This window comes from Seriola aureovittata, chromosome 17 (genome assembly GCF_021018895.1).
Source record: "Seriola aureovittata isolate HTS-2021-v1 ecotype China chromosome 17, ASM2101889v1, whole genome shotgun sequence".
In the NCBI taxonomy this organism is placed as follows: domain Eukaryota; kingdom Metazoa; phylum Chordata; class Actinopteri; order Carangiformes; family Carangidae; genus Seriola; species Seriola aureovittata.
Genome location: NC_079380.1, coordinates 18,696,803 through 18,724,681, shown reverse-complemented (window position 1 = coordinate 18,724,681; position 27,879 = coordinate 18,696,803). Strand labels below are relative to the sequence as shown.

General features: G+C 41.7%; 1 protein-coding gene across 1 annotated transcript; it reads right to left on the bottom strand.

Moving 5' to 3' along the window:
• Positions 1-959: 959 nt before the first annotated feature.
• cacng3b (calcium channel, voltage-dependent, gamma subunit 3b) lies at positions 960-27,879 on the bottom strand. The gene is made up of 5 exons (XM_056402254.1): positions 27,304-27,879; positions 26,234-27,168; positions 9,111-9,194; positions 6,214-6,354; positions 960-4,451 (listed from the first exon to the last, which is right to left on the bottom strand). The coding sequence occupies exons 2-5, from the start codon at positions 26,448-26,450 to the stop codon at positions 3,940-3,942; spliced, it is 954 nt and encodes a 317-aa protein (XP_056258229.1). The 5' UTR covers positions 26,451-27,168; positions 27,304-27,879; the 3' UTR covers positions 960-3,939.

Below are 27,879 nucleotides of genomic sequence, written 5' to 3'. Positions count from 1 at the left end.
GTCGAGTGTCCCTACGGAGTATAGAGATTAGGGTGCTATTTGAGACTCGATTAGAGATACAGCGAATGTAAGCACTGAAAGCGGATGGATATGGCATGCATGATTTGAAAGGTCAATGCTGACATGGCTCATGGATGGCAGTTCTGAACTTTGACCCCTCAGGACAGACCCTCAGGATCCGAGGGGGCCTTGATGTGCTGAGCTACATAGCTACTACTGCTGAGTCAGCGTACTGCTGGAAATCCTATGCTGAAAAGAGTATTTAGAGCAGCAAACCTATGATCTAAAGCTAACCTGGAGGCCATGATACACAGGAAACATGTTAAGTAATATTTGGCATCAAGTATGATTAGCAATATTTTGCTAATATATGTTAGATCCTTAAGCTAACTCAAATAATTATAATTTTTTTTTTTTATCCTACCTTACTTAAGGCAATATTTTTCATTTCTAATTATTCAGAAAGTTATGCATCTAACCTACAGTTAGCCAAAAAGCAGCTAAAGGCTAACCAGTAGCTAATATGTCCTAATGAGCAGAAGAGTACAGTTGTTGCTTTTTATCTACCCCGCTTCTCTTTTGCATGAAGCATTTTATAACGTTAGTTAGCTATTCAGCTGGTTTAAAAACAGTTGTTCCTGTGCAAATGTACTTTGCCGTTCCTTCCCGCCCTCCCACATAACACCCTTAAAACGATGTCTCTGCAGCGCTGAGCATAAAAAGCCCTTGTGTGCTCCTGTCCTTTAAAAATTAAAAGCCCTTGCTTGGAGAAAAGCAGTTTTTTCCCTTTCACAGCCCATGACAACTGCTGATGTTGTAGTTAGCTTGCAAAATTAATATTTACATGTGGAGGACAGCAAGAGCAAGTCCGTACTGATGCACATTTGTCCCTTTAAGCTCCCTTTATGGCGTAAAAGACAGCAGATAAAACAGCACTGTCATAAATTAAACAGTATGACTGAGGTTTAAAACATCTTTTATTATCAGGGTAATAACTGTCAAAGTTGTGGTGTAATGGTTTTAGCTTGGTGTTGTTTCATATTTAGTTTATACAAAACAGTGCAATGGTGGCTTAGGGAGGTAACGAAGCAAACAAAAATGCATTTTTCTTTTCCTCTTTGAGTTTCACACTCATTTGTTAATCACAGTTCCAGAAAAAATTTTGAGAAAAATGCTGTGAACATTTACTAGCTACTTGTGTTCTCTCTCCATAACCCTGCTACATGTTTTCTTCCCCTCAGTTTCTTCTTTCTCTCTGTTGTGTGGCTATTTTACCTCCTTCTCACCACATAGCCCCTCCCCTTGTGTGTGCATCTACATGTTGATGTGTGTATGATCAGGTGTAATGTGATGTGATGTGTGTTTTGGGTCTTTGTCTATGTCGCATCAAGCTTGGAGATTTACTTACTTATCATTTGCCAACAATTGGTCAGAGGTAGCGATAGATTACCAGTGGAGAAGTGGCTGTGTGTAAACAATAGCTACATATACAGTATGTAGTATTACCATAACAAGCCTGATAATGTGCAGTTAAATTACTGAAACAATTTTCAGTCAGGGTCGATGGGGAACTGATCAGTTTCATGTCAAAAACAACGCAGTATTTAACATATCTGTTCATTCAGATTTGTATATTTTTAGAGACACAATAATCTGAAAGCCACTGTGGCCCAAGACATCCAATACATCACCTCAATGACATCAGCTAACAGAAAAATTGGAGTTTTATTGACGTTTGAAATGAGATTGAGGCTGGCTCATTTGCGTCTCTCCTCTCATCTTATCTCTCATTTTGTCTTATTCATCAAATGGATCCAAGCTTTCTGTTGTGCTTCCCAGTCAAAGACCGGCTCTTATTTTCTGCACTGCTATTCTCGCAGGACTTCGGATCACATGGGCACTAGAGTCTGCACCAAAACATTTCACAATAAATCACGTGAATCTCATATTGATGTATCTGATCTACTTTTTGTTTTTAATCCAGATCGAATCTAAACCAAATCTAAGATCACACCTGCCCAATGTATGTTAAAATGCTTTTAGTCAGTAGTTGATGTTTGTTGCTTTTTAACTCATCCGTGCAGTATGTTAATGTGTATATGTCTGAGAGAGAGCAAGAGAGAGAGAGATAAACAGAAATGTATTGATGTGTCTCTAGAGTCTGTTACAGTAAAAACTGTACAGGTGTTTGAAATATGATAGGGCCATGGCTGTCTGTGGATGTCACAGCCGGGAGACATTTGACAGACGTGTTTAGGTGTGTGTGTGTGTGTATTTGTGCAGTGTGTGTGCACATGTAAGGGAGATAAAAAGGAGGAGAGGCTGTGAGTGACGGCTGAATGAACGGAGCACAAATCCTTTGAATAATGCAGCTCCATCTATCTATCTGAAAATTGTGCGACACATACAATTTTCGTTTTTCAATCCTCCATTGGAGAAGAGAGATGTGTACTTTAGACTGAAGTGAGCATTTTCTCAGCGTTTGTTTCTGCAGCTGAAATTTTAACAATTGTTCTAGCAAGTAAAGACAACTTTATATTAAATGAATCTGATAGATATTCACCAAGAGGTAGTGGGCAAACAAAAAGTCCATCTCTTGTTTGTTTAATGTCTTTTTGGCTCTGCCTTAAAGCATATTCACAGCTCAGCGGTCTCTCCTCCACAGTACCCCTAACCAACAACCTCCAGAAAACGTGACTAGTCTACGAGCGACAACAACGGAAGACAGGACCTAAATCTAGTGGAGTGTCCCTCAGAGGAAAGAGAGGGTGAGAGGAGGTGTGCAGAGGGTGGCAGTGAGGTGAGTTATGGGGGGCTACACAGAAAAATGTGGAAGATGAAAGGTGATGAGTGAAGGCAGACAGACAGACAGACAGACAGACAGATAGATAAATATTTGATCATCTCTTTAAGCTTTAGGTGAAAAAATAAATCAAGAGAAGACATGTGGCTAAAAGGAGGACTAAAAGGAAGCACCAATGATCTAACATTACCCTAAAAGAGACTCATTAGTGTTGTTGAGTCACACCTTTTCCCCAATAGCAGCTGATCTGCAGTCAGTATACTCTTTCCCCTTCATAAAAAAAAGAATCCCTTTGCAGGTTTAACAACTGACCTGGGAGAAGATGGGGGGTAAATGTTACCAGGAATGAGCTCAATTCAGTTTCAGTTCAGTCGGTAATGAAGTGAGCTTTTCCATCATTAAAAATAAAATCAATCAATATGAAAGGAGAATATATACAATATGTATAGAAAATAATAACTAGTGCCACAAATGTGCTGCCGTAACATGGACAAACTACATCTTCAATTCATATTTTGAATTTCAGCTGAACTGAAAATGAATCAATCCCTATCCTGAGGTGTTAACTCCCTCACTTTTAAATAGCATTGAAATAGCAGAGCACCCTGCACTGATCCAACTCTGCTGCTATCCAAAAGGTCAGGAGGACAGAGGTCAGAAGGTCAGAGATCACTCTCACCTCTTCCCTCTTCTCCTTTAGTTCACATTATTTTCATTTTTAGGAGAAGTTGCCCCAGACAGTGAACCACTTACAATATGCTCTTAAACTTTTTCTTAAGTTCAATTCTGTTTCCCTCTTGAAAAAGTCAATTTATGAACATAAAAATCATGAACATAAATTGAATGTGCCTTCATATGTAAGGAGTTACAAGTACAACTACAGTGATATGTGGTAAAGTGGAGTTGGGATCAACTTCTCCATCAGAACCGACCCTGCTACACACACTGAATCTCTCACAGGGCTCAGGATTCACAGTTCAAAGGCTAAAAGTTCACAGTTCACAGTCGAAGTTTATCAAACCCCTTTCCCACCCCGTAACCCTGTGTGGCCCCTGCTTTTGCCGGCACTCCCCCTGTTTTTCTCATCATCATCCTCTTTGATACTCTGATTGGGCGATATCTGCAGCCAGCACCTCTCAGACAGGTGTGGTCCTGCGGTTGGGGTCCTTGCTGTAGTCTTTAGTGAGCGTGCTGCTCTGGAGGAACTCCCTCTCTGAGTTGAGCAGCCCGCCCATGCCGCCACCTGCTTTGCTGCCGGCGTTGCCCGCCTCGCGTGGGTTCAGCGTGTACATAGGCATCTCGGAGGCGGCAGGCCCCGTGTAGCCACCTTTCCCCAGGGGTGAGGCGTCACGGCTGGGGGCCTCGGACGAACGCACGCTGGAGCGGCGCCGGAAGCGGTAGCGATAGGAGGGGATGCGGCTGAAGGCGGATTTCTTGATGAGCTCGGTGCGGGACTTTGCTCGTAGCTTGCGGTGCTTTTCAATGAACATGTGCACGGCCAGCACGCCTACCATTTCTGCCATGATGAAGGAGAGGGCGCCAAAGTAGAAGGACCAGCCATAGGAGTAGGACTTCTTGCTGTCGCTCTGGCCCGGGTCGCCCGAGTTAGCTGAGATGTAGACAATAATTCCAATGATGTTACTGAGGCCTGGAGGGGAAGAAAGAAAGGGAAAAATAATAGGAGACTGGAGTGACCTACGTGAGGCTGCACCAGTGTGCTTTTAGCTAACTGCTAAGTCAGTACGCAAATACGCTCACATGCTAACATGTTGATGTTTAGCAGGTATAATTGTAGTTAGTATACTAATAGTTTTTTAACATTGTCATCCATGCTGCTGGCATGACTAAAGCACTCATGTTTTTTTTTTAAATCACAAAGAGGGAGTGAGGGAGTGGCAGAGTAGTGAGAGCAGCGGAGAGAAGAGGTTAGAGAGGAGCAGTGACGGTGAGACAGCCAAACGAAATAAAGAACAGTAAAGAGAGGGGAGCATCAGAGAGAGGGAGTGGAGCTTGATAGAAACACTGGAGAGAGTCATTGCACACAGCTGGGCTCTCTTATTCCATATCATTAGTCCACAATACAGTGTTCATGCAGTGTGGTGGAACGCACAGAATGGGGACAATTAGCCAGCTGTAATTAACCAGAATCAGCCCCACACTATTGTGGTAAATAATTACCAATTTGGCTTCATAAATTTACGACAAATCCCAATGGGACCCTACACATCCCACTGAACAGCAATTACCGCCTTTTGTGTGTCAGGGGCTAGAGCATAAGTGTGTGTGTGTGTGTGTGTGTTTATGAGAAACCGTAAATAGATAATGTGTGTGAGTGTGTGTGTTTGCACTCTCACACCCTCACAGTGCATCACAGCGGCATCATGGTATTCTTGCTGATTGATTAATCAGCTGCTGTGTCCAGTTTCCACAGTGCGACTCCTTACACTCAGGCTCTTCTGTGTGTTTTAGATGCCTAATGGGCTCCTTCAACAAATATTTGAGTGCTGCACGTCCTCTGTTTCAAGTGGCACCGCAGTGACACAATTACACACACTCATAGACACATACACACAATGTAGCCCGTATCCCGAATGTAGTGGACACCCTTGTATTTAAATGCTGTACAGGTTTTTAAGCCCCTTGAGGCATATTTGTGATTTGTGATAATGGGCAATATAATTAAAATTTGACTTGACTTGACTGAAACCACAATAAAATTTGGTCACATTGGGGAGATTAAATAGGGCTCATAACATTTTTTTTGCACTATTTATTTAAAATTTCTTGAACAAAATCACAATATAAAAATACCTTTATTCAGCAAAACATACAAAAAGTACAAAGTACTCTGGTTTATGTGAAGAAAATCAGCAGCATGTAGCATGTAATGAGCACAACTTTTTGATACATAGCAACATAGAAATCAGGGGGAAACACAAACACTATGGTGGTACCATGGTGATACCATTTTATATCTACTGTATGACTGTGTGCTCTCATTTCTCATCATTTTGAGAACTTAATTACTTTCATGCATCCTGTGGGGAAATGAGTCCATTACAGTGGCACAAGTAATAGGAAACATCAATATCATGGAGGAAAAAGAAATTAAAAAACAAGCAGAAAATAATATACAAAAAATATTAATTAAGTGACTTTAGATAGTGACATCAGTATGATACAAGTTTAGCAGCATATGTAGCCAAGAAGGTTAAAATGAGCCGATTCTTAGTTAATAACCAAGGATTTTCAAGGCTTCATCAAGGCTTTACATATAAGCTTCATATACAATGGTGCACTGATGACGGGTAACCACTGTACTTCCCCTCTTACAGAACAAAGACACAAATTCAAACAAACACAAACACACACACACACACACACACACAGACACACACAGATGCACTAACCTGCGGAGACGAAGAAGATTCCTGCACTGAGGATGACGTTGTGTCGGCTCCGGTAAAACTCACTGGCGGCCACACAGAGCCCCCCCAGGAACAGCAGGCCCACACTCATGATGGGGAAGATACTGGAGGCACGCACAGCACCTGCACACACACGAAAAAGAGCGGAAACATATCTATAACTGAAAAGTACAAACACGTTTGCTGTGGAAAGATGTTGTCTCTCAGACCCCACAGAATGAAACTGATGGTGGATGATTTGTGTGGGAGGTGCAGGATGGAAGAGAGAGCTTTCCTACATTGTGTATATATTTTGGTTCAAAGTCATGGCAGTCCTTGGTGGATGGTTTGAACCAGTAATACCTTTGACATATGATTTACGTTTTGAGGACAGATCTCAAATGCCAAATATACATCAAAAAGTGCATTTTAATTGTTATTGTGGATATAAACACTGCCTCCAGAATTATGTTAAGGTTTTGGAAAATAGACGAAGATTTGTGAATGTGACAGTTTCCATCAGTTTTGTATGTTCCTTATTTCTATTCATTCATAAGTTTCTTTTTTAGTTTTCTACACCATGTTCTCTAGTATCTCCTGTGATGTAAAGATCTACTTGCTGATATATACCAACCTTTACTTTACAATCAATTTGTTGCTTGTGATGAATATAATATAATCATGTTGTGGCATTGCTGTATTGAAATTAAAGTACAAAAAAAAAACAGATCTCTGAAAATGCTGACATCATCTACTCTGCATTTTACTAATGAATTCAATTCCTTTCCTTATCACCGATTGGCTCTTGTTTTCTCACCCTCCGCCCCTCATTTACCAGATGCAGTTCACCTGGGCACCACAAGATTATTTAAGGGTTCACTCCACTCATTCACTCTTTCTTCACCTTCACATGGGGTGGCAGTTTCTGAACCCGCAGCCCATGTGTGTCTTCTTTCTTTTCATGTTCAATTATCTGAGAATCAAATAAATTTTGATGGGTTGGATGTTTAATGGCCTTTGTTTATTCATCCTGCATCTTGACCAAGCACAAGCACACCTACAACGGTCCAACATGTATGTATGGTAGAGAGATGTGAACACCATTTTATTCGCTATTTTAATGTCATAGGCACAATCCACTGTGTTGAAGGACAGAGCTACTTTACACACATACACACACACACACACACACACACACACACACACACACAAGACACACAAAAACACATGAGCCAGTGTGCTGCGACATGCTTGACTGAATCTGAATCCAGAACATGTTAAAGCATTCAGAGGGAGAGAGCGAGAGATAGAGAGAGAGAGAGAGAGAGAGAGAGAAAGCAAGAGGGACAGAGGGATGTAGAGGAAAAATATGGACAAAAACCAAGACAGATGGAGAGCCGCACTGACACATATGCAAGGCAAAATGATAAGTATGAAAGCGAGGCTGCAGTTGGAGTGAAATATTTGCCAGAACCCCATATGTTTGCATGATGTGATAGCATATTGAAGGATATTTGCAAACAGCTTGTCATGCAGAACAGAGATGTGTGGTATTGTTTAGATATCTTTAAAAGCTGATATGTACTTAAATGTACATATATACACATGTATCCAGCATATAATGTGTTTCTAATCGTAAATCTGTTTTCTTTATGTCTTGTTACATTCCAAAACACATCCCGTATGACTGACAGCTGCTGTGACCAGTGGCGTCGTGTTGTTGAGTGTACAGGCCCCGCCCCTGTGGCCCACACCCCTGGGCTGTATGAAATGCCGGTCACTAGGTCCCCGCTCCCCATTGGTTGGCCAGCTCTGAGGCCTGTGATCTAATTGGCTGCCTCTGGGGATGTTGCTCTGTGTTCAGTGGAGCAATGAAAAAGAAGCACAGGCTGAATCCATTTTCTTTTTCTTTTTTTTTCTTTTTTTTGTGTGTGGCTGTTTTCTCATTCCATCCATCTTTACTCTATGTTTACTGTGGGAGAAAAAACAGAGAGCCCCCTCCTTTCTGTTTTCCACTAAACCACCCTCTGTCTTTGAGGCTGCATCCCTTTTCACTTCTGTCATATTACTCTTTTGATACATCTAGAAATAATAAGGTGCTTCCTTTTTCCTCCTTTGTCATTTTCTTGCCACAGCAATGTTTTTTCCCCCTCATTTTTCTTATTTGCTGATAAAACTCTGGCAACTGTTTGTATCTCTTGTTCTCTCCATTATATCTGCAGTCCATCTATCTCCTTGTTTCTGCAGGTGAAAGCTAAACAACACATGCAGGACCTCCCTTCCATCTATTCATTCATCTCTGTTTTATCCATCTCATCTATAATAATTTACTCTCAACTCAAAACTCCTCTCCACAGAGGGTTCATTTTCAAATCAATTCAATTAAAGCTCAGAATGATTACAGTGGGGGTAAAAAACAAAAGTCTGCCCTGTGGTGACGCTCGAGGAAAGTCCACATGATCATTAAAGGTGTACACCAGGGCTTTCATTTTGCTCTCGGAGATATCCCAACTTTTAGTCTCCATGGTCAAGCTCCAAAAAGCTGGATCCTACACTTCCCATGATTCAACTTGATAGTGTCTTTCATTGCACCGTGCACCACATGTAATGCAGGCTTTCCACAAAAAAAACCTGTAGTCTCACATCTCAAGCAAATATAACTGTAAAAAAAAACACATTATAGAAGTGGATCTAAGAACTGGAAAAAAGGTTGGTTTGAATGAAATATATCACCATGCTTCATTCGGAGCGCTTTGCTTACTTTTTCAAAAGGTTACAGGAATTTTGGGAGCTAAAAATAAGGTAACAGGCCAGTAAAAGCGGAGGCCAGCTGCAAACATTTCCGTGTGTGTGTACGCATGTGTACACGTGTTGTGTTTGTGTGTTCATATCAAACTTACGGAGGAGGTATTCAGCAGCATCCGCTTCATAATCAGCATCCTCTGGAAAGTGATCAATCTTCTTACACACTCCTCTGTATGTCCCTGCAGAGGAGAAACACAGATCAGTTCCTTTACTGTCCCACAAGAGGAAATTCTGAGTCAGTGACATACTATTTCGTCAACTTAAAAACATACACACACTGGATTTCCACTGTTCATGCTAATATTAAATATTTTAAACTGTTCATTTCTACCCATCATGCTGTAGATCAGAAGTCTTCAAATCACTTTCTGAGCAGTGACCCAAGATTAACAAACCAGGAGAGGACAAAACCGTATGTCATGTAATTACTTTGTTATGAGAAGTTGTATCTTTTAACAGGGTGTTGCTTTGCCTTGCACTCATTTCTGTAAGGTCTCAAATGACAGCTTACTTTATTGTTGCACTCACTGTCGATGGATCAAAATGAGCATTAAATGCATTAAATGCAAAATGTTAAAATTTTTTCTTGTTATGAAAGTCAGTCACTGATTTGGATTGTTGGATTGAAATATTTTTACAGTAATCAGTCATCACCTTGTGTGATTCTGCTGCAGTATGAGTGAACATACACATCATGTATGGAGATATCAAAATACACCAAAAGCAGAAAAAACCAGCACAGAGAGAAAGAGAGAGAGATGACAGATGATGCAGAGCAGGGCTGTAGCCTTCAGGCTATGTGTGGGAAACACTAATGAAAAGCCTTATCACACCCAGCACACACACACAGACACACACACACACACACCACTTTTAATACAGACACACGCAGCTACTGAAATACAGACATTACGTTTACACACACATCAAGGAAGCTCATTAAACTGATACATGAACACTATCAATCATGCATGTAAGTAAAAGTCTTCAGCCTTCTGTATCTAGATAGTACATATCAGTGTATGTCAGTTAGTGTGTGTGTGTGTGAGAGAGAATTGTATTGACGAGGATGCAGTCTCCTATGAGCGTGCCGTGTGTCAGGCAGAGTGACTCATCCTCCTTCGTACAAGACCTCCTCAAACACACACACACACACACGCACACAAGCACACATCCATTATGCGCTTTCATGTGGAAGTGTGTTTCTCTGTGTGAGCATGAACCTGCTGTACGTGTGTATGTGTGCCTGTTTGTGTGTGTGTGTGTGTGTGTGTGTGTGTGTGTGTGTGTATACACTGCATGCAGCTTCATTCCCACCCATCATTCAGTCCCATTCGCACATGGTCAACACCACAGGGGATATGAGAGAGAGAGGGGGGAGGGGGGACTGACGAGGGATGAAGGGGAAGAGGAGAGAAAGGAAGATGAAGGAGGATGAAGAGAGAGGAAATGCTGGTTGAAAGAGGTTTGGTGGTAAAACGGCACGGGGGAATTAGAGAGAAATGGGAGGATAGAGGCTGGTGAGGAACAAATGAACGACTCAACCTAATTGCTTATTTGCATATGAAGAGGTTCTTTCCAGTACCCACACTCAGAAAATCATTCATAAATTGATTCATCTCGCTCATGCAGTCAGGGATAGTAACTAACCTCTGACTGAGACTCTGATACGCTTGTAGCCGACAGTCTTTGATATCTAGAATTAATAAAGTAATATTCTGTAAACTTTTCAAATGAGTCAAAGTCCCTTACACTGAGCGTTACACTACTAATTCAACAAACACACACAAGTGTATGGATAGCATCATCTTTGCACACGCTCTTAATGCTGTAATCCATCCAATTCATCCTCTCATTCATAATTTTTCTGCTTTTGTGGTTGAAAATAGAACCACCAGGCTAACAAAGGAAAACCAAGAGAAAATCATATCTGGAGATTTGATTTTCTCACTGCATACCTACACATGATTTAAAAATGGATGCCATGGCTGCGTACTTAAATCAATCTGCTTTGGACAGTGGTGGCACAGTGCAAACAGAAGGAGATTTCTTCTTTCCAGAGCACACACATACTGATGTTTGGAAAAACCACTAGAGCTGCAACAATTTGTCCAGTAAATCAATTAGTCAATTAACAGAATAGGAATCAGCAACTATTTCCATAATTGATTAAAGTAATGTTTTAATTAAAAAAAAAGAAGCTAAAATTCTCTGGTTCTAATTTGTCAAATGGAAATATTTTGGGTTGGTAACGATGGAACAGATAATATCAAAAGTGTAGGACAGGTTAAAGCATAAGCCTGCTGTGATTCTATATCTTGCTTACTGTCAACAAACCCCATAAAAAGGCCTAAACCAACAATGCGTTAGTTTTTCTTTTAATACTTTCTGACTTCCTAACCCTGTGTGGCTATCAACCCCCGAGCCCACAGGTTTCTACTGAAGACAGACGGCGAGTCTATAGTTTCATTTACTCAAACGGGAGTAAATTTGTGCATTTTTCGGAGAATATTTTCAAATGAGGGCTAATTCATATTTGTTGTGTGTAATGAGTATTTCAGGCAGCAGAATGGTTTATGTAGGTTTGACTCAAAATAAGTGCACATGCTCACTGTAATGGAGGAACGTGTCCCCCAGTCCAACGGTGTGACTCATTGATGTGTTTTTAATAGTTTTCAGTGGAGGAATAAGCTAAAGCTACACTGACACTACTTCTCAGTGGGATCAGTTTTTTTTTTAAATGAGATTTGTTGACAATAAGAAAAATGCAGAATACTGCTCAGCTGATCCTGTAATGTGGCCTCGTTTAATTGGATGATAAAAGTAGTGGAGTCACAGAAGGTAAATGTAACCATAAATGTTCCTGTTGGATGCATCAAAGTGTAAAGCATCATCAGTCAGAGCTCTGCCTTGTGTTTACCACCTGGGAAATTCATTATACCTCCTGCCTTTTAAATGGACGGATTTGTATTGAACCATTCTGATTTATAGAGCAACAAACGGCTTCAAACAATGACATACCAGTGAATTGGCGCGCACACACACACACACACGCACACACACAGACACACAGGATATGGCTGCTTTCTCTCGGTGGCCTAAATCCCAACTGAATAAACACAGTTTAAAGGAGAAACACACACACACACACACACACACCTTCAAACACACACACACACACACACACACACACACACACACCCTCATTAACACACACACACTTCTGCGTTAGTGTACCTGATGATGTCACACTATTACTGTCTTAAAAATAAAGATGGCCTGCTAAAAACTCGAATTGCAGTGACTTGAGACTTGTTTTTTCGTCAGCAGGATTATGCAAAATGTACTGAACCGATTTGCACCAAACTTGGATGGGGCATGGGCCAGAGAGGAACCCAGTCAATTTTATAGCAGATCCGGATCAATTACTATGACTTTGAATTTTTTTCTATGAAGTTTGGTGTACGTTGGGCACGGGGTGGCTAATCGGGAGGCACAGAGATTCCCAGTGGACTGTTGTGGTTGTGGGGCTGCGAATATGAGAGAGGGAGGGAACAAGAGAGAGCAAGAGGGAGAGAGATCAATACCGCTGTGCGTGCTGATCAGCCCACAGGGCAGGCTCAGTGGGCTGATCACTTGATGGTAGCTGCTTGGGTCAAACCTCGCTTAAAGGTCTGGTGTCTGGTAATATTGACCTGCTTTTATAGACTTTCCTCCTCAGGAACCAATGGGCTTATAGATCTGAGTGCCTCAGACGCAAAGTATTAGGAGCTGGTCTGCAAACTCAAGATGTTTCATGAAATTTGATGCCAGTAACAAACATATAAAATAACACCAGCCTCATCATTAGTGTATTTTATTGGTTTCAGTTGTATAAAAAGGTTTCATTGCTGTACTTTCACCAAGAAATTATGTTCCTGCATTTCTCCTGAATCACTGCATTTAGATTTTCTGTGACTGTTAAGCTTAATCAAAAAAAGAGATTTATTGGATTCTGCCTCCTTTTCAGTCATTTTAGATATTAATCTCTGTATTGTGTATACATTCATACATTCTTTATACTCCTCTTTGGTTGCACAGGTGGCCCTAAGCGTATCCCAGCATGCACTTGGTGGGTTGTAAGCAAGCAACTTTGACAGGTTGTCAACATATAGTAGGATAAATATGAACCATGAATGAATCAACATTTTCTTTCTTAAATGGTCCAAAAAAAAAAAAAAAGTAGCTGTCTAACTGTCTGAATCAGCTCAATCAACCGAACAGATACAGGTACCACTGTCTGTATGTGTGTGTGTAGATGGGTGCGCATGTATCGCATACTGCTCAGCCCTCTCTAAGGTTTTGGTGAGCTACCTCCAAATGCTATATCAGTGAGTGAGTCAGTAACTGTCACACAGGCTTATGTCAAGTGTCACAACCAGCTCATGATCCCATCACAGAGAAACCGGCACAAAACCCAGGCCACAGGGTACTTAAGGTTTGCTTATGTTCCCCTAGCTAACCATGTTACTTCCTGTTTAATTCTAATGAATGATTTCAGGGGAAGTAAATCATTTTGTCTATTTCACACAGAAGCCACTCCCAGAGAACAGCACAAAACTAAACAAAAAGAGAAAATGTGTGTTAAGCAGAGGGAGTGTGTGGCATGTACAGTAAAATACAATGGAAGCCACTCAAATGGACGGTTACAGTAAAACCTTCAATGTGGGCTGAACACATGGGCTGAATAATTAAAATACCACGTTTCCTCTGAAAGAAAATCTGTCTATCTCTGTTTTGAAATAAACAGATCACTAACCATTAAGACCATTCAAATGGACACAAACAGGTTTATGGTAATTCAGGGTAGGAGAGTACACTATTATTTTTTATCTGTCATTCATATTTCTTTGCGTTAAGAATTTTTTAATTTCCTAAAATTTCACTCAAATCTGCACACATCCAAATCTCTCCTTGATGGCTTACTGGCAAGAGTCTTCTAATTGATATCCATTATGAAGATGCAACACAAGCAGAAGATTTGGACAAGGTGTTTGAGGTTACTGCAGCGATGAAGAACTCCTCCCCTTGACTTCACCTAGCAACCATCTGACTCATACTGAGGGATCGATTACAGTGCAGTTCAGTATCAAATGTGCACAGCAGAATTCTAGTGAAATTATAACAGTTGCCTGTTGGATATAATTCTTATAGTCTCTATATAATCTTGCCTGATCAGATAGAGTTTATAAAATAACAGGACCACTGGTTCAGTGTGCTTGAAAGGACAGTAAGGTTTGATATTGTCCATACAGATAATATAACTCAACAATTCAACGTACAATGAAGAAGTAGATGCAGCTGTCCATTCTTAGCATTTACCACCGAGTCTGAGCCACTAGCCACCGAGCAAAGTGTAGCAACCTGCATATACGATATATAGGAATAATGAGAGATGGTTTGGAACGTAAGGTTTTAAGAACCAACATAATTTCTGCCAAAGATCTTACATCTATTACTGAGATTCTGTCCAATCTCAGGCGATAAGGTAAACATACAGGTAAAGTCTCTTAGACTGATGCCCTTTCAGCTTCCTCCTTACAGATTCAAATACTCTGAAATATACATCTCTTATAAACAAATTTCCCCTCAATTATAGGACAGTTCAAGCACAACATACACCATTAGAATCTCACTCCCACTATCATCAGGTGGCAGATTAAATACCATCGAGATGAATCCACATCTTTTATATTTTGACAGCTTACTTTCATCACAGGAAACAGCATGGAAAGTATTTTCCCCGCAAAACCATAAGAAGTGTGCACAGACGGATAGATTTCTGTAAGTTAGCTTGACTCCTACGTATAGAAATCGTCTGTTCTGTTTCACATACAAGTGTAGCCCTTTCATACATGCAAGCACACATACATTCATACGGTAACATTGACATGTTGTTTATTTGTAATTAGGACTTACTACGTCACACTGCTGTTTTGTTTCTCTAATTCTGTGTGCTGTTGGGTTGTTTTTGTTTTAGTGTAATTAACTACAAACTAATGAACAAACACACACACACACACACACACACACACACAGACACACACACAGACACAGACACACACACACACACACACACACACACACACACACACACACACACACAGACACACACACAGACACACTCACAGACACACACACACACACACACACACCACACACACACACACACACACACACACACACACACACACACACACAGTGGGACCATCTATCAGGAGACATTTGCCTCACAAAGGTCAGGGTGGCCCGAGGGTAGCTGCAACCACAGCCACAGAAAGGCATTATGGGAAGTAGCGAATGAGGATGGGAGTCTAGTGTGTTCATGATTGTCTGCCCGTGTGTGTCTGCATGTTTTATCTCATGTGTCATGGGGTCTAGTTTCTCCTACTGAGCCGAGTATGCCCCCCCCCCCCCCCCCAAGTCTCTCCTTCACTGTCTTCTATCGCTAACTTTTCCTGGTCAGCTTGCTTCTGTGGTGTCTGCATTTACAATATGTTATCAAAAATTACAAATCAATAAATAAAACATTACAAAATCCCCACAGGAAAAAAGCCTTTTCTATATAGAAACCATGTTTGAAGATTGACAACTCTGACCAGTTAACATACTGCATGATTTCAATTACAACATATATACAGGTCTACAGTATCAGTCTAGTTCTACTTGTGAAATTACAGGCAAGTCCTGCAGCATGCATACTAAATATTCCACTAGAAAAAACAGTGCCTGAATCAAGGTTAAAAAGGAGACCAACACAAACAACACTGTGTGTCCACATGCCCCCACGATTATGATGCGCTGGACATGAGATGCCAGCTGTTTGTCCTTGATCCAACATACTCTCTCTCTCCAACACTCACACACAAACACACACAGACACACACAGACACACACACAGACACACACACAAACAGACACACACACACACTCACACACACACACACACACACACACACACACCACACACACACACACACACACACACACACACACACACACACACACACACACACACACACACACACACACACTACTACGGCAGAGTAAATCAAATAATGACAATCAACCCAGAATGCTCTGATGTAAACAAAGATCCAGGTTAATATCTTTGTAACATGTACTGTAAAGTACAGGATGGACAAATCTTGGACATAAGCGTCAGAGTAAAAAGATTTACTTTCAGTGTAGTGGGAGAGCTTTTTTGTGTGTTAAAACTTTAGCAGTTTGGGCAAAATTTAACTGGCATATTTAATTTCCACATGGCTAACTCTAACTATCTTAAACTAACCCCACTGAAGACTTTAAGGATTTTAGTTTTTCCAAAATGCAGCTTCAGTTAAAACACAGCAGGGACACCGAATGTGTTCCCTGCAACAAATCAACCGCACTAGCTGACAAAACAGACCACTGGCAATAACTAAACTATTAAAAAATTACTGTTACAAAAATACTTTATGCCACATTGATAAGGTTAGGCTTATGGTTAGAGAAAGATCATGGTTTAGGTTAAAACAAGACAAAGAGTCTACAGCTGTACAAGCAGCTCTGGTGTGCTTAATACTAACATCACCATGCTAACATGCTGCTTTACGTTTACCTACATGCCAACAACTGATAATGTAGTACTGAATACAAACAAAGTCTGATGAGAGTTTCATTTAATTTCAATGAATTAGTATTGGACAAATGAAAGATTTTGGTCTGATGATGGTGCTAGATGGAAAGTTTGGGGACATCAAAGTTATTTCATTTAATCCTGAGAGAAGCATTAATGTGTCAAGGTGCTGCTAAAGAAAAAGTCAAGATCAAATCAATAGGTCGCATCACACTCATGGTTAAAACAATCCATTGTTGACTGCTGGTTGGAAATGAATAAAAACAGTGGTCCTTGTTAAAATCACAAGCTTTGTGTGCTTAACTACGTACCTGACGTCCTCCTAACAAGGCTTTTACTGCCATTGTTACTTATTCCTTTGTTTCTGAGAAACTACAGTCATAATTTGTGCAACCACAAGAGGTCCTGGTCAGTAAAATGTTGTTTTAGGCATTTGAACAAATGACCATTGCTGCAGTATTTCTGGTGAAGCCAGCCTTGTTCCCAGGCGAGCTGCCCTTAATCAGATGGTGTGTGGTCCAAACACTGCATGTGAGTGGCCTGTCTCAACACAGCCACATGCACACACAAACACATGCACTCAGAATATAAAGGGTTTTGTCGACTAGAAAACGGAAAAGGGGGGAGTGAGCAAGGGAACTGAGAGGAAGTTGAAAAGCAGAGCAAATTGGACTGCTTGTTTCCTCAGAGCGCCTCTGACAGCTCAGTGTGGGTGACTGTGCCTCTTCCCCTCTCTCTCTCACTCTCTCTTTCTGTCTCTACCTCTCTCACTCTCTCTGATTACCTCGTTCCAGGCGGAGGAGAGAGAAGACGGGAGAGGGGGAAAGAGGGAAAGAGAGAGAGAGGAAGAGGCTAGTTTCCACGGTGATGACTGATGAAAGAGAACGAGACAGGTTCTGCTTGGTTGCACACCTCTCCTCTTTCTCTCTGTTCTTTCCCTCTTTTCTCAGTCTGTTCTTCCTCAAATCCACCTATGTTTCTTTCTCTCTCTTCCTCCAAAAACATCCCTCTGTTCCTGTTTCAAATCTTCTCATCATCCTTCCTTTTCTCTACTCTCATTTCCAAAACAGCCATTCATCCATGTCCAATCTCCTCCTCATCCTCTTCAGTCTCTTCTCACTTTTATGCATGGTTGTTTCCAGCATCTGTCTAACACCACATGGCCAGAAGTGTGTGGACACATGAACATTAAAACCATGCAAAATAGTTGAACATCCCATTCCAAACCCATGGACATTAATGTATTGCCATAACAGTCCCATTTTTCTGGAAGGACTTTCCACCAGATTTTGAATCCGGCTGCAGGGATTGATTTGCTCCCATTCGGCACAGGAACATTAGTGAGGTCAAGCATTGATGCTGGGTGACAAGGCCTACGGTGTTGAATGTGGTTGAGATCAGAGCTCTGTGCAGGACATATTCTTCCACATCAAACTTAGAAAATCATTTCTTTATGTACTTTGCTTTGTTCACGGGGGCACTGCGATATTGAAACATTCTTTCACTTTGCTGTATCATCTTTCACTCCTTCCATCCATCTCTCTCACCATTCCCCACTTACTCCCAAGGCACTATCAAACTTTTCATCTCCTGCTATATCTCCTCCTTCACCCCTCCTTCTGTTCTCATCTCCCTCCCTTGGTACTGTCTTCTGAAACATGGCTAAATGTCCCTCGGCTCTGTCTTCCCCTCCCTCTTCCCAAAGCCAGGAGTATTTATTTCACATTCTTTTTTATTTAACAACTCTTTCTTTTTCATCAAAGGCCTGGTCAAACACTATCCCTCCTGACCTGATGCCCATCCTTTCTCAACCGCTTCCCGTTAGCCGGTATCACCTCTTTGCAAATTCTCCACTCATCCCTTACACACTATCTTGCCATACTCACTCTGTCTCCCTGTTAGGAGGAGACTGATCATATCCACACTCATGGTTACTGTACATGCTGCCTTCTTGCGTCTGAGTCTCCTTTCTTCCATCCTTCCCTGTCTTCCTCTATACCTCCTACACTGAAAAGGGGTTGATAATCGCAGGACTATCAGAACTCAGAACCTACTGCAGAATGAGGAAACATTAAAGCAATAGTTCGATACTGTGGGAAATACGCTTATTTGCTTTCTGTCAGAGAGTTAGATGAGAAGATCAAAACTAATCTCATGTCTGTACACTAAATAGGAAGTTACAGCCAGGAGATGTATAGCCTAGCATAAAGAAAACAGGAACACAGGGAAACAGCCAGACTCTGTCTAAAGGTAATAAAAATTAAAAACCAGCACCTCTAAAGCTCACTAATTAACATAATAATATATTTAATCTGTGAGAAAATCAAAGTGTAAAACCAACATGTTGCTGTTTTATGGGGGTTGTGTGCTGGTCTATTTCTTAACTGGAAAATGTCCATTTGTTTCTCACAAATTGGTTTTTCAACATATTAAACAAACAAGATATAACGTTAATTAGTGAGCATTACAGGTGCTGGAGGGATTTTACAACCGTTGGACAGAGCCAGCCTAACTGTTTCCCTATGCTTCCAGTCTTTATGCTAAGCTAAGCTAACCAGCTGTTGGTCGTAGCCTTATATTTAATGGACAGATATGAGTGGGGTATTGATTCTCTCATATCAGCCAGAGAACAGATAAACATGATTTCCAAAATGTTGAACTATTCCCTTAAAAATTCTGAAATATTGAAAGACATTGCTGGAAATAAAACGGAACTGAGTAAAAGACAGTTATAGCCGATAAATATGTCATGAATTAAAATACAATCCAAGAAACAAAATTTGAAATGAAAGTTTCAATCGTTCTTACTTGTTGCATCAACTTGTGCATCTACATCTCTCTTCCTTCTTTTTTATTCCCAGACGATATTTAGACAAACCCTCTCTTTATTTATTTCCTATCTTCTCCCTCACAACTCCTCTTGCCCCCTCTATCATTACCTCTGTCCCTCTCTGTCAGCTGATTGTTTTTATCCCAGACACGGTCAAACACCCCACATCTTTAATTAATGCCTACCTCCCTATGCAGTGACCTCATTTTTCACTCTGTCCTTCATTCCATCCCCTCATCTCCTACTTTCTTCATTCTTTCTTTCCTTCCGCAGCCACCTGGGTGATCGCTTTTGTCCCCGTCTGTGTTTAAAAACCCTCTTCCTTCTCTCTATTACCAGGTGATCATTTAGATCCCCGGCGTGGTCAAACACTCCCTAGAGATTCACCTGAAACTGAGGCCATGCACAGCTCATCCATCACTTTCCACCACCACCGCTCTCCTCCTTCTCTCCCCTGCTTCATTCATGCACATTCTGGTCTCTCATTCATGCACTGTCTCCATCCTCTAGCTCCCCCCCTCCGTGTTTCTCTCCTCATTTCCTGGCTTTCTCATGCTCATTTATCACAGGGGGAACTTAACCCCTCAGTACACCTGCAGAGACACAAACACTCACTGCAGGCAAACTACACACACACTTTTGGTGTGTAGAGGCCTGCACAAATACTATGATACATTAAAGCCCACCACACTTAACACAGACCTTATTTATACATGGTATTAACATGTCATTTATATCTGGATTCATTAGTTTGATTATGACATGGGATCTCAGGCATTCACACCTGGTATCAATAAGCTTTCTAAAATATGAACTAGACAGGAATAAAGAATCCTGTAACATGCTATGTGGCTTTAGTGGAGACTTTTACTGTGAAGGGAAGAGTAAATATGTTGTCTTGTTGTCTTTTTGCCCTTTTTCTACTTTCAGTGTTTGTGCAACATGTGTCAATGAAAATATGATTTTTTTTTCACATTTTGAAGCTTTTGAAGTTTTATTCATTTTCATCCGAAAAATCTGCCAATTAGAAAAACAAATTTGTCTAGGCATGTGTTTAGCTCCTGATGGTATTACACAGGCACAAAGAGCATGTATGTAAGCGGGACCATGTGAATGCTTTAGTTCGCTACCATCGCAGGGGTGTGGCTTTATGTGGCATAGCTACAGTTAACATCTTTTTCTAGAATTACTTTTTTATTACTTTAATCGTTTATACATAACTATGAGGATATCTCTTTGTATTTTAGTGCCAATTATGCTCTCTTACCAATCTTACCTTTACCTCGGAAGACAAAGAAAGAATTTAAACAGGAGACCTTGTGAATGCATAATTTCTCTGTAATTGTATGGGAGTTACGCTGGAGGTTTACAATAAATTGCTGAAAGAAAGTACTGGATCTTAATATACAGGTTAGGTGGTAAGAGCTAGCATACTTTTCAACAAACATGATACAGGTGATGCTACTATATGAGCAGTGCTCATTTTTCCTGTGCCAAGAAAGAGCTTGTCTGCAGGTTTTTCTTGCCGGGGAGCTTGAGATGGGTGGAAGAGTTTGAGCACCATTCGTCTGAATGACGTCACCACCCACCTGTCATTCATTTTTCCCATAGTTAACGCCCCCAATCTTGCAACAATCCAATCACAGTTCCCCTGCAAAAAAAACAAACAAACAAAAAAACGCGCGTAATGTGAATGGTACCTTCAAGAAGTCTGTTTGTCTGTCTCGGAGCCGCCCGGTTTGTTGGTCAGTGAACACAGGAACTTCAGCTTTACCCTCGGCATCCGACCGCGTTGTAAAGTCCGCCGCATGTTGAGCTTTGTGGATTAAAAAGTAAGTGTCGAGTCTGGAGCTGTGTCAGGAGAAGGATTCCCAGTGGATGTATATTCCCAGGCGGAGTTTTTCCAGAAGTTGCCAGTCATGACGGAGCTACAGAGGACTCTGCAAACCTGCCTGCCTGCCTGACGGTACCGTGAGTACCCGGTGTATATTAAGTAAATAATCACTGTTTGAACTGCGATTACAGACGCCGCCATTTTTTGTTGATTTTCCTGTCTAATTAGTGTTGTGGGGATCCACAGTAAAACCCGGTGTTTAGATGACTGTCTTTACTTAGGTGAAACTGGACTTAACTGAGTTGATTTTGGGTTGTTGGAAAATACCGAAACGGGCTCTTTAGTGAGTGGACTGAACTTACCCACTTGCTGGCTTGCTTGATTGAATAGGAACATCATTGACATCTGATTTGAGCTGTGTATTTGCTTTTGCAGTGCTGATTTATCTGTGTTGCATATTTCATTATCATTTCGCTGTGTGCCTCATTGTTTTTGTATGGTTTGATTAAGTAATTATTTGTCAGAAGTGACTGTGACTGGCATCCCTTTTCATCTAAAAGTGTCAAGCCCTTTACAGTTGGGCTTTCAAGTGTTTTTTGTCGTTTGTTTGTTTCTGTTTTTTTTTTATTTATTTATTTACAATGAGGCCAAGCAGAACAGATTTAATCCACACCTGGCTGAGAGCTGTTTACAATGTGTGCTTAAACATCCAGTAACGCACAGTTTTCTTTATCCTGATAAGATATCCAGTTAGAAATCGCATGTTAATACCACGTGTAAATGGGGTCGGTCCAATTACTTAAAACAGAAAACAATGAGTCAACTTTTGCTCCTTTGTGAATGATGCTGAGAGCAAAAGAAAAAAAAAATCTTCATAGGATGATTGTCAAAGCGTTCTTCCTTGCTTCTCATGTGTTCAGTTAAATAAACTGTGCCACTGGAAAATGTTCTGCATGTTATATATGCAGCATGGTACACATGCATGACTGCTCTATACATTTACTGTAAGAACCCTGCATACATGATGTTTCTTACTCCCCTCCACCCCCACATCCCTCGCTCTATCTCTCATTCACTCACTCTCTGATGTCGGGCAGAGTACAAGCCACATGTAAGCAGTCAGAGACATCCATTTCCTGTCAGGTTATGAGGTGTTTATGAATTATAAAACTGTGACAACCTGGGACTCGGGAATGAGTGAGGTGGGGATAAGATGGGCAGAATGAGAAAAGAGATAAAGGATAACTTATTCACTTTAGTTGTGTATTGCGTTATTTTGTATGCGTGTGTGCATGAGTGAGTATGTGTGCATCTGCATATTTCTGTGTCTGTCGCATGTGAGCCTGTATGTGTGCCTGCATGTGTCCATGTGCGCATGCACTGACATTGTGCTGACATTGTGTTAACTTGGTGTACTGCTCCCACAGCTGTGCTTATTTGGTGCCTTGGGAATATCCTAGAATTTCTCTATTATTCATTCAATTACAAGTGTGTGTGTGTGTGTGTGTTTGTGTGTGTGTGTAAAAATGAGAGTGTGTGTTCAATGCAGCCTTATACCTGCGCCATCTGGCCCTGTAATAGCCTTCTATGCCCCCCAGAATGACATGGTTATGTCTGGCTGCATCAGACACACAAACACACAGGCCTACACAAAAGACACGCACACACATGCTGCTACTGGAGGCGATGTATTTTTTTAATGGTAATTGAAAAACAAAGTTTACTTGCCTCTATGCGGAGAATTTTCAGAGGATCAAAGTCAAATCATTTAGTGTAAATTACGAGACAAGTCATAATGAAGCGTGGTACACAAAACTACACTTACCGTGAAGTTTGACCCCACACAGGTGACTCACCTTCACTCTTCAAGAAATAATCAGAAGTTTTTGGAACTATGCTTGTTTACTGTCTTTAAAGGAGCTGGATGAGAGGACTGGTGTCAGTTTCATCTTGGTGTGTGCAGCAGCATATTTGGCTGAGCTTAGCACGAGAACATAAGCAGGGGAACAAGGCTAGAGGTAAAGTATAATTGTCTCACAAGAGGTTTTGTCTTGTTAGCTAGCATGCAAGCCAGAAATACACCCAAGAATCACCTGGGTTTTGTTCAGAGCTATGACGCTCTGCAGAGTCACTAGGTCTGGCTGTGATGGTCGGTAAACTGCTTGTTATGCCATAGTGTTTTTAGCTAGCTAGCTATGTGGCTCTAGGGATGGCAATGCCAGCTGCTACACCACTTTGGTCCAGACTGAAATATCACTTCAACTGTTTGATGGCTTGCCATGAAATTTTGTACAGATATTAATGGTTCCCTGACGATGTATCCTAATGACTTTGGTGAGCCCCTGACTTTTCCTTTGCTGCCACCACAGGCTTCACATTTGTGGCATTGAGTGAGATGTCTTCCTAACTATTGAAAAGATTGTCATTAAAATTTGGTGCACACATTAGTGCCCCCCTCAGGATGAAATGTAATAACTTTGGCGATCCCCTGAATTAACATCCAGCACAAAGCTCTGCTTTGGAGCTCAAGCTCCAATACAGCCTGGCAGAATCACTACATGGCTGTAGACTCTTAGTTACGTTTCTAGTCTTAAATACTTGTGGTGCAACTTTTTTACAAATATATGACAGCTGGAGTTGTTTGTGCTGAGCTAGATTAAACTGATATCCATCTTCTAATTCAATTTATAAAAATTACAATTATTAGAAAATAATGAGATGCAGAGATGACCCATGGGCTTGTATTTTACAGGACAATCACTTTCATAATATCCATCCTTCCTCTCTTTACACACACGCACACACACACACACACACACACACACACACACACACACACACACACACACACACACACACACAAATTGACATATTTCAGAGAATCCTTTGCAAACCACAAATATTGCATTATCCTCAAATCAAATCCAATTGTGAGTTTTCAGTTCTTGCTTGCTGGAGATGGTAGACATGTTGCAGTGAAAACATATTTGGTTGTACACAGTGTCAGCAGGTTGCTGCTACCAAGCAATTTGTAACACTTACAGCACAAATATGACTAAATATAAACAAACAATTGCTAAAAAAGCCTTCTTAGAGCCGTCTTTAGGAAAAAATTTGTAGGTTTCCACTGGATATGACTGGAAGTCCACAATGCAGACAAGTGATTTGAGCTCCTGCTGACGTAAGAAGCCAAATTTTCTAATAGTGTTATGGCATCTCTGCTTCATTTGAGATTCCACAGGGATGGCAGAGGTGGAAAGAGACAGAGGATGACATGCAGCCAAGGTCAAAGCCCAGATTCAAATCTATGATCTACCAGTCTCAGTACTTTGTCTATCATTTGTTTTGTCAAGACATCAGTGCTTTAGCTCGCTTTGTCATAGCAGAGTTTGGAGCCACATCAACATCAAGGTGGCTTTAACTGCTTTCCAACTGAAGTAAAACGCACGTCACCTCTTTAATCTATATAATCTATCCTATCGTATTATTTTGTCTGTCTGCTCCAGTTATCCATGCCCCTTCTACCCTTCTCTTGGTCTGTCTCCAATCTGCTTGCTTCACCCTACATGTATAAACTTGTGCAGCCAACTTTTGGTATTTAATCCACATCTTTCAATGGCACGTCTCCTCCGATTTGGTTGATGTTTTTGAAGTTCACCGTACAGTCACAAAACATAAGATTGCTACATGAATTGGAGGGTAGTCACGGCATTTGAAATTACAGACAGAAGATATGTCAATAAAGCCAAGTGCCATTGGAGTTAGATTTAACCTTGTTTGGGCTTTAATCGTCTGACTTGAGTACACTTGATTACACTGCTAAGCTCACTACAGAAATAATATTAATCTACTTCTGATTGGCAGCAGTAGCTACACACTTGGCACTAGTGATACATTCTTACAGGTGAAACTGCGTCTCTGGTAGGGGAGCTAGCTGTGGGGTATTCAGGTTTAACTAAAAAAGAAAAAGACCTAAACTTCTCTCCAGAAATACAAAGTCAACACATGTTTTCCCACAACATAATATTCTCAATGGCCACAGTGCATCTTAAATTCAGTTATAATGAGAATTATGATTTAAATCAGGGAGTGATTTGGGAGTGTCTGTATAAATTGACAGGTCTGTCTCATTTGTGGTGGTGGCCAAATGGACGCCTGATCCAAGCACCACACAGGTTACGCCACTCTGCTCACTTTTGCATTTTTTTTGGCTCCCAATAACGAGACAACAAGATGGCTTCAAAAGAACAAATTCCTGACAATACTGTGTGCAAGAGTCCCATCAAGAGTGTGCAGATCCAGGTACTTGTTAGTGGTGCAGCTTCCTGGCTAATAACACTGCCAGCTGTCTCTGTTTGTGCCTGTTAGTGCTTTATTTGTACCTTCAGCTATGCAGCGTGATGACAACCAAACAAGAGCACAACACTTTATTCTATTCTGTGGCAGAGGAAGGGATGCGAGAGTGAACTCAGGAAAGGACAACTTCATAAGAAGTGAGTTACAGGGATTATGGGATGCTGTCACACTGGCGAATACACACACGTAGGTATGCACACACGCTGGGCACACCAAAGCTCCTCTGGTGTTAGATAGACAGAAGCAGACAGTAGGAGAGACACTGTGTGTGTGTGTGTGTGTGTGTGTGTGTGTGTGTGTGTGTGTGTGTGTGTGTGTGTGCGTGTGCGTGTGCGTGTGTGTGCGCGCAGAGACAGGGAAAGACTAATACACACTGGGAAAAGTCAGACAGAGAAAGGGAGACAGCTACACATACATATATAGAGAGACATGTTCACACACACACACACACACACACACACACACACACACACACACACAGAGGCAGAGAGACAGCTATAAGAGAGAGACAGACAGTCAGTCGGTCAGACTGATCACGTACCTTCCAGACAGCAGGTTCGCCAGAGGCCGGAGTGCGTCATCACCTCCTCGTTCTTGCGGCTCGTGTCGTTGTCGCCGCTGCTCTTCACGCGGCAGACCCCGCGCGAGTACAGCCAGTAGTCGGTACCGACGGCGATGGTCATGAGGCTGAAGGCGGCGAACGCGCCCACCGTCGTCACGAGCATCTGGACGCCGCGGTCACACATCAGCATCTTCATATAGGCGGCTCCTGTTTGTCTTAATCTTTTTTCCTCCTCTCTTTTAGATTCAGCCTTTTATTTCCTTTATATCCCGCGAGACTTGGAGTCAGAGTGAGGGGTTCAACAGACAGGCACTCAAACAATAGGTTAATGATAATAATAAAAATAGCCTAGGTAAAAGCTGGAGATTTTGTGAGTATGGAGCGAAAAATGAAATACTTGGCTGCTTTGTCCGTTGAGTTGACAAGAGGCTCGTGGCAAAGGGCGGGAAGGTGGGAGGGCGGCACGTCACTTTCTCGCGCATCAAAAACCGGTGTTCACCACCACCCTCATACACACGCACGCGCGCACACACACCGGGGGTTTAACGACCACCGGTTGTCCCCGACTACCCGACACAGCCCTCAGTCAGTCAGAGCGGAGGGTACCACATTCTGCCTCTCCTTCCCTCCTTCCGTTCATTCCGTGTATTTGTCCCAGGGTTAATCAGGGCGAGCTGCTGTTGGAGCGGCGTTATCCACCAGTAACCGGAGATCTTTTCTTCTCCCTCCTCTTCTTCTTCTTTGCTCCGTTTTCCCTCTGTCTCTCCTGTCTCTTCTCCTCCTCCTCCCTCCCTTCTTTCCTTCCTTCCTTTCTTCCCTCCTCTCTTCTCAACTTCTGCCGCTGCTCTTCCAAAACAGCTCCCTTATTAATCTGTTAACCATTAGCAGCCAAGGTCTGCGTGGGGGGACTCCATCTTTAAAACAACAACAAAAAAGGGGGTTAGTTTGTTTTCTTGACTGGTGTAACCACACAGCATATGTCACAAGAGAGGATTTTGAATATGTTTCTACAAAAACAGAATTGTTTAGGCGGCTCGCCCTTAACTCACCGCTGGATTTCTTGACCGGTGAATGATCCCCTCGGTATGTGGTAGATATGAGGCGGTGCGGTGGATTTATGCTTTTTTCCCTTTTGTTCGGTTTCCCGTTGAATTCCTAAATAGATGGACGGATGAATAAAGCCCATACGTCAGCTATGAAGAGAGAGTGGACGTTCACCGAGATCCGTCGTACGTTATCCACTCCAGCTGTTGACTCACTGACATGTTTTCTCTTCCTCCTCGATGTCCAGAGTTCAGGCAACAGAAACTCGACCAAACACGCAGCCGCTAATAAAAACCAAAATCAGTTTTACCATCGATTATCTGCAGTGTGGAGACACACCAGCACGGGTATTTAAATTAGGCTTTAAAGAGGCACCAAAATGAGACCAAGACGGGGTTAATTAATTTTTTCCTTCAAAACAGCCGTCTTGGCTCTCTCTCACCGCCGAAGTGCAACCACAACCGGGACAAACCGGCCAATAAGACGCCTGCTGATGGACCCTGTAGGACAGTTACACCCGCCTGGGTTTGCTCCCAAGAAACGTGCCCGTTGGTGCAAATGAAAAAAAAATGACAGCCGTC

Excerpts from the sequence above, each read along its gene's own strand:
- cacng3b (XM_056402254.1), bottom strand. The coding sequence starts at position 26,450 with ATGAAGATGCTGATGTGTGACCGCGGCGTCCAGATGCTCGTGACGACG. Across the intron at positions 9,195-26,233 it reads GCGAACCTGCTGTCTGGAAG|GGACATACAGAGGAGTGTGT; the intron begins GTACGTGATCAG and ends TCTCCTCTGCAG. Across the intron at positions 4,452-6,213 it reads AATCTTCTTCGTCTCCGCAG|GCCTCAGTAACATCATTGGA; the intron begins GTTAGTGCATCT and ends CTTCCCCTCCAG.